Genomic DNA, 8,296 nt, shown 5'->3' with positions numbered 1-8,296 from the left:
CAATCTAACCTTTAGGACGATTAATATACGAGCCACGGCACGCGTCTTCGTCCCACTGAAATAGGAAACCTATATATAGGTCTATGCTTCGTCCATGGAAAGCTCTGTAAGTTTGATTTGTCAAGTAAACGCTAGATGGCATAAAGTCAACAGACATGTACCAATTTTAATTTTATCCATCGTGTGCTCGAGTAACCAGAGAAATTTTGACCAGACATTCCATAAACAGCAAGAAAAGTTATATGATGTTTTGTCAAATCAAGTAAATGTATCCAAAAACTGAGGTAATGGGTCTGAAATAAAACGAACATAAATGTCTATTTCTAAATAAATAATTTAATATATTAAACAGCAGTTTAGCACGATATAATAGTATACGTTGTTAAATAGTATATAGTTTCTAAGTAACTTGGTGCATTTTACTGATTACATCGTTAGATAATTATTTGGCATTCGTATAAATTAGTGGATTAAGTAGGTATACGTTCCAAAGTCTAATTACCTACATTTTAAATTACATAGAAAACTACTTGTAAGCTTTACGCTACTGGCCAGCTTATATTTTCTTTGTAAAAAACACATCTTTCTGTTTCCACATTATGTCATTTTAGGTCCGAATCTAGTTTTAGGAGCCACAGTTTATGGCTTATTTTCATGGTATAATTAATAATGAATGAATGATAGTTGCTGATGATGATGATGAATCAATTCCAGAGTTTAGTATGGCATTCCTCTTAATTCTCTTGTCTAAGTTATTGGATAAAAGGTCTCGGATGTCCTTATTTTTGTTTTTAACCACTAACCAGGTAGTGAAGAAGATTAATTTGGGTTCAGAGCAGGCACTATGTATACTTTCTGTAAGTGCTTGCTTCCCGTCTGGAAGTACTTTTCTGAAGCATTCAACAGTCAGAATAGCATTTTATATATAACTCAAACATGTAATGTATTATATTACCTTTAGTTTTTTTTTATGTTCATTTCAGATAAATGCAAGTACCTAAATCGAGCTCTTAAATTAAAATAAACGTACACAGAAACAAAACAATAATATACAAAAGAGACAGAAAACTTTTACAGTACAAAAATATTTCAATAATAAATATTGACTACGCAATTTCGTTGTATGCAAATAAATTCATATTTGCAGGCTATCAATGGCTAATGTAACATTTGTATGATACAATGTTAGTTCCAATTTTAACCACCTGCTTTAATAAGTTTGTTAAATTACCAATATCTCTTTACAATCTTTCCTATACATTGTTAAAAAATTGACAGAAAGACAAATAATTAATTAAATTAAGAATATTAAAATAATATGTACAAAGACTTAATAAATACAAATTCACGCAATGAGAGGTCAGCTAGTCCAAACTAATAAGCAATATTGACCCTTAAATATGTGCTACTTAAAGATGACTATTAAATTTATCAATTGTACTAAATCACTATGAATTAGACTTCCCGTAGCGCCATCTATGAACAGTTTTAGGGAAACATCTACTGAAAGTTTCTTCAAATGGGGCGAGAAAGTGTAAAATGCAGAAGGCAAGAGCGCGGTTCGCTACAGCCTACTATTTATTTATTAAGTAAGTTAGTGAACACTTTATTGTACCAACAAAACATAAGAGACAACAACATAGTCATACATTTTAATCCTATCCAGCAGATCTTAGTTTTGTCATTACATATTTCATTAAGTGGGTATGTAAAGTTACCGTATAGTACATGTTGAACAACACATTATAACCACCACCATTAAAAATTATAATACAGCCTAGCAAAAGAGTAGAAAATAATAGGGGCGCCACCGTCTATGTATCTAAACCGTTTAGCATGTGGCAACTATTGAGTCACTCTTGTATGAGAAAATAAAGTGTTGCTATGATTTAAAAAAAATAGTTCCATTTCTACTCCTTTCTGCCAAGTTGTATGTGCCAACCTATTTTGTAGCTTAAATAAAGATAAAATAAAATTATTGATGCTAAAACGTACCAAAATGGGTGTCACAACAAGATTTATTTAGGTACGTGCCCTTAATCGTAAATACTGAATAATAATTTCAATTAACAAAAGTACGCTTTTGCATTACAGGTAAATAAATAATGGCGTATACAAATTTGATGAAATAATACGTTGGGTTACTTTGTACCTATTTCATTAAAATGCTTTCAAACAACTGCTATCTAAAGTTACTAAAATCTATTACTAAAGTTATTTCGACAGATGGCGTTAGTAGTTTTAACGCCATCTGTCGAAATAACTTTAGTAACTAGATTAAAATATTAATTGAAGTTACGTTATGACTGTTATGAGCAAATCAACTAAGATTATATTATTAGATTATGGGTCAAATAGGAAATATAGCGCCTGAAAGAATAAATGTGTTGAATTTCATTTGCGTTAATAAGTCTGTGATTAAACTGCATGATATATTATATGAAGTATACATGTGTCGCTTAACTTCAAACTTCAATCCATTCTGTTATAAGGTTGATAATCTTTCAGTTTTTTTTTTTAATAATCAACCTAAAAGCAGAATAGATTTAACAGAGTTTGACTTTTCTAATGAATAATCATATCAAATGCTGGTAACTTTGCATATTATTTTGTGTTGTTTATAATATTTCATACAAATGTTTACAAATCCTTAATTTAAGTATATCATATTCGTTACCAAAATTTTGTGTTTAAAAAAGTGTTTTATAAAAATGCACTTTTGTTTTTAGAACAAGATTTTAGCAAATCGCCTAGCGACATCTAATAATGTGAACGTAACCTTAAATTTACCTCAAAAAGTTAAATACTATCCCTAATACAAAAATAAATTAATATTCTAAAGAATAATGGAAACATGTTGAGTATTTGAATAAATAGAATGAATCACATGGAAAAGAATAGACCTAATCTAGTAAATTATAATTTTATGAACTGTCAAATTTTATATGCTAAAAAGTTGTACAACTCAAGAGCATGATGACGTCAAATCCTGTTGGCAATATTATACCCATTTTGCAGGACAAACATTATATTACATCGTTTCATCGTTTGCAAACACATATTTTACAATACAGCCTCTCTATCTCGTCACGCAAACGATACTAAAAGCATTTCACCAGAGTGTGACCAATGAAGATTCCTAAAATGCTTAAAAGCAGAAGGCCTTCCAAGACACGAAAATCGATTTTTAATTACATTTAAGTGTCTTTTTCTTTGGAGAAACAAACTGTACACATTAACCACTGATGTAACCGCCGAGATGTAACGTGTTTTTTCGATTATTTTTTTATATAATTCCCTTTCTTTCTAGACTAGAATCTAGAGCAACAGACAGGCAGAAAACTCATGTTAGGGAAAAATGTCATAAGAGAGATCTGCTCAAGATACTTAAGAATTTAAAAAGTAGGTAACAATTTATTGGAGTAGCTATCGTTTAACGGGAATAACGGTAGATTAATGTCCTACATTGCAAAATATCAACACAACGAGAGCCATAACTTCCGATCCGATTAATTAATTAATCCAGTATGAACGAGGCCAAATGGGCTGTTAAAATAACAATCATACAAATGCGCGTACATAACATTACCTACTAAGTATTCGACGCAAGTTCTGCGTCTCTAGGTCTCTGAGCAGAGCATGGCTATATATTTGAAAAATAAAATCGCGTAAGATACATTTTTAAGTCACACCCCCCTAACACCGAGTTTCGCGTACGTTAAAACGTAGTGATTATATTCCCTTTAGCGTACGTACGCAAGCGGTATCATAGGTCAGGGAATTCATACTTTGTCTAGACACATTCGGTATGGCCTGATCCTGGCTTGAAAGGTATACATTAAGCATAATATATGGTGTATACTGCATTGTGTCATGTCGTTATAATAATTTGGCGCCATTTATGCTCTCAAGGGAAACAAATTATCTAGAAAATATTAAGTCACTGTGATCATTTACCAGGAAATGGTAAACAAATTGGGCCTTCTTCTTGTCAATGATTTGCTTGTTTATCCTCGACTGAGGCTCCTGCGTTTGGTTAGGGTTGTCTCTTAGAAATATGGCCCCAAATAGAGTTGATAGTGTCTTTGAGTCAAGGCCATTCTCGGCGCTGTGTTGAAGGGCTTCTTGTAAAAACTCGCACAAGTATAAGAAGACATTTTTTCTAAATTCTGGTAGCTCTAGGATTATCTGCTTGCATTGTAAATAGTTTGCGGAAGCTCGGAGACTGGCAGCTTGTAGATTATATGGAATAATTGGGTCTGCAGTGCTCTCTAGTAGTAATAGCAGCGCTTCTGCTACAGAGTGGATACTGCCCGGAATAGGATCCACTGACCCACTGTCCAGCCAATCCCTGATTTGTAGTACCTCACTGTGTAAACCAGGCTGCTCAAATAGGTTTGGCTCTTTCAAACCATGCAAGTATATGTGATCAACTAAAAACCAGATCTCTTTTGGTATTGAATATGTTGACTGGTTAGAAACACACTGATCCCTCTTGTTTTCAAGCTCAATCAGTTTACCGAGAGGCACCTCACGTATGGGCATGTTCAGGTTCACGAGGACTTCGATGGAACAACCAAAACAGCTTCTCTGATATGTCCCATTGATGGTGATGAAGATGTCTTTCCCACCAAACAAGTGCAGCACCAAGATATCATACAATTTGTCAGTCCCTGCATTCATTTTGCAAGCTGAAGTCTTATTTATAAGTACTTTAAGTTGAATTTCGCATGCCTCATCTGCACATATGCATTTTTTATATGGCTCCACTATCAGCCAGTCCTTACAGAAGCTCGTCTCATCCAACTTTTTAATGAATTCAAATTCTACAGGCAGCTTCCCTATATTAGTTATTGTGATGGTTCGTACTTGGAGCTCTAGGTATCTAACTGTGTCAAAATCTACTTCTGTTTGGTCGACTTTTACCTGTGGGATGAGTTCGTTTTCGAGTTTGTCAAGTTGTTTAATTACTTCCTCATACACCTTTTTGTATTTTTCCTCATTAATAATTTTGATAAAGGAGTTAAATATGGCAGAAACCGGTTTGTGGTCACTGATGTTGAGAGCTGCGTGGCTTCGGTATTCCAGTTGAGTCACATTGTCTCCTCTCCAGAATATTCTGTCGCACCACGCCGGAGCCCTGTTTTTTTCACTGGAGTCCCAGTTGTCTGTGCCCGGATCATACTTGTAAGTGGGCTTGAAATTGATATTTCCCTCTGTATATCCTACAAATACCTGATTGGTTTTGTGTTGTTGTTTCAGTTGATCAAACTCTAGGACAGTGGTAAAGTTCCGTTCGTCCACCATCTTTTTACACTTGTCGGATCAAGTTCAGTTATTCGATAGTTTAAATCACCTAACCAGTAGATATGGTCATGATCCTTGATGGCTTTTGCTTGTTGGTTTGGCTGGGAGAACCTCATCCTGTTGCAGATGTCCCTGAAGTCCTGGTTCCTCCTCTCGTATTCTTCAACATGTGCAGCTAAATGGGAGTTCACGAAGCACAAGGAAGTACTATGCAGATCAAATCTAACAGCGACTCCTCCCTTATTACCCATTTTTCCCATGATACCGGTTCCGACTGTGTCACACACAACATTCCTGACATGATGTATATATTTTTCCTTTATAAGGATGATTAGCAACATGCCAACAAGTCTTACTTTCTCAACTTTTACATACTTAGCCCGTGGATCAACATAATTTAATACAGCCGCATACCACTCATCTTCCCTGAGTGTTTGATCAAAGAGAAATGTTTCTTTGGACAGATCCAGTTCTTGGAAACCCACAGCGTACAGATCCGGAGGCTCCTTGTCCACGCACAACCACCCCTTCAGGGGAATCACAGGAGCTTTATCATTGACATTCCAAGTTCCACAAAACACAGTAAATTGTTTGGTAAATGTGTAATCTGATTCCTTGTCTGACATCCTCCTCTTGATTAAGCTTTCTCGGATCGCCACAGGCGCAGAATTAAGCGTGTGTGCGACGTTACGCCGAGGAACAACCATACTCTCAGCTATGATATCCTCGTCATTTTTCCCACTGTACTTTTTAAGCCAGACAAACTCTGGCTGCCTTGGCACCTTGTTCACAGCTTCTATTCCCCTAAAGAGGTCATCGACGAAGTTATCGACGCGCGGGGTCATTTCGATCTCAAACTTGTACTTATTACTACGAGACTGGAGATTCAGGTACAGTACTGCTTCAGGGTCAGAAGGCTTGTTATCTATTTCGCATTTGAAGCTGCTGTCTATGGGTAGTACGACTTCTATAGATAAGTCCGTGAAAGATTTAGGTGGGTAGCAAGACGTGTACAAGCAGAACACCGCCTTCTCGTCTCCGTACTCGACGATAGCTAATATTCTGTCCTTGTTTACCCATTCCGGTTGCAATACTTTGGCGTCGCATAAAAACGCAGTAACTCTTTCGCTCGACAGGAACTTCTCTTGCACTACCGCTTTTATGTCGTCGTGATTCATTTTGTCTCATAAACTTAATTAGATTCACATTAAATATTTATCGTTTTCACATGATTGACGTTCACATACAATTATTCATTCTCTCCAGCTTAAGGCAATTTGTATTTGACACATGACAGTTTGCGTTTTGTTATTGCTGTAAAGTAGTAAGTAGATTAATTCGGTGCGGTCGTGTGTTACGTAGAACTTTAAGATTACAGTGAGTATATATTCTTTGGATTACACCATTTGTAAAAACAAATAGTAGCACTAAAGCTGGCCACACTAATTGTAAAAAAAAAAATTGGTTGTCTGTAAAGTCGGTTTACGGACGGTAGTTTAACGTGATAACGTCAAACATTACAGTAGTATAGACAGGGGCGGTCAGAGTATAGCAAAAGGGGCCCGATTCTGGGACTTTTTTCACGTTTTTTTATTTATTTATTAAAAATACACAAAAGTTAACAGTATTTCACCAAAGCACTTATGTGGTAATATAATTATGTACATGTTAAATTGACATAAATAAAAGCAAACACACTTAAAAGTTAAACTATGGTTATTACATTAATCACCTAAGGAGTGTAGAGTCTATGAACCTTAAGAGTTTTCTGTAAAACACACCAACACTATCAGCAAATATGTCAATATCGTCTGTCTCCAACATGATGCGGTTAAGAGCAGCTCGGGCTCGAGCGGTGCGCCGGCCGCCGCGAACAGGCGCCGCCGCCGCCGCGCCGGCACCGCGCCCGGCATGCTAACCACCACATTCGCTCTTGGCACTTGCAGCCCCATTCTCTCAAGCACGGATGCGTCATCTACTCTATGGTGAAACAGTTGGCGGTAATGCATAATATGCAGCAGTTTCCGTCTGGTTTCTAGAGTTTGAAGGCCAACCATTCCTGTTACGAATAGAGATGGATACATATATGGGTAATATCCGTACAGTCGTTTGTAAATGTGCCTACAGAACTTCCTCTGCACTCTTTCTAGCATAGTGTTTTGTTCTTATTAGAAAGAATGCATTAAAATAAGCATCTTTTATAAATTAAAGTTTATTTTTAAAACCTACTAATTTAGGAGTTAGAGTGGTGCAAAGTTGCAAAATTTTCCCGTAGCATTACTAAGGCGCCAGAGACAGAAAGCGATATCGACGGAGCCCCGCTTATTACAGAAACTGCACAGAATAGGAGCCTTCGGCCGTTTGAAGATACCTAACGAACCTAACCTATACCTATTTATATAAAAGTCGTCATTTTGTATCCTAGACCGTTTGCGAGACACGCGTTAATTTTATTAAAGTGCTAGTGCCATTTCCTAATCTTAGAACCCTAATATCTCAGTAAATATTAATGGAGAAGAAAAAGTTTATATAACAAAACATCCTTATTTAAACGTGTTCTATATGATTTATCAATATTAACATAGGTTATATTGGTAAAAAAAATCATCGTAAATTTATTAAGTCTCTGGCGCCTTAGTAAATACTATGGGAAAATTCGCAACTTCGTACTGCTCTAACTCCTAAATAAGTAGGTTTTTCAAACAACTTCATTCTATAAAAGATGCTTATTTTAATGCAATCTTTCATGTTTTTAAATTACAAACACTCAAAAATAATAAACACGGGCGCGCCATCTGTCGCAGCTGTGGTGCTTTACTCAGGCCACACGCTACAACCATACCGAGCGCATCGATCAGCCGCTTAGTTCCAACGCGCGCCAATAGATGGCGCTTAAGCTATATTGGGAAACGAGACAATGACGTCATCTTTTTCGTGCATGCTGCCCGTAGTAACGAGTTATTAGACGTTATCACGTCAAAAATACTCT

The 8,296-nt window shown here is 36.2% G+C and overlaps 1 protein-coding gene across 1 annotated transcript; it reads right to left on the bottom strand.

The window, feature by feature from the left end:
* Positions 1 to 314: 314 nt before the first annotated feature.
* LOC125227158 (type II inositol 1,4,5-trisphosphate 5-phosphatase-like) lies at positions 315 to 6,539 on the bottom strand. Its single transcript, XM_048131385.1, is given in 2 exon segments — positions 315 to 5,309; positions 5,312 to 6,539. Coding segments are annotated over 2 exon segments (2,562 nt in total). The 5' UTR covers positions 6,486 to 6,539; the 3' UTR covers positions 315 to 3,921.
* Positions 6,540 to 8,296: the final 1,757 nt, after the last annotated feature.

Source organism: Leguminivora glycinivorella, chromosome 6 (assembly GCF_023078275.1).
Source record: "Leguminivora glycinivorella isolate SPB_JAAS2020 chromosome 6, LegGlyc_1.1, whole genome shotgun sequence".
NCBI lineage: Eukaryota > Metazoa > Arthropoda > Insecta > Lepidoptera > Tortricidae > Leguminivora > Leguminivora glycinivorella.
This window is presented reverse-complemented; position numbering and strand designations above follow the sequence as displayed.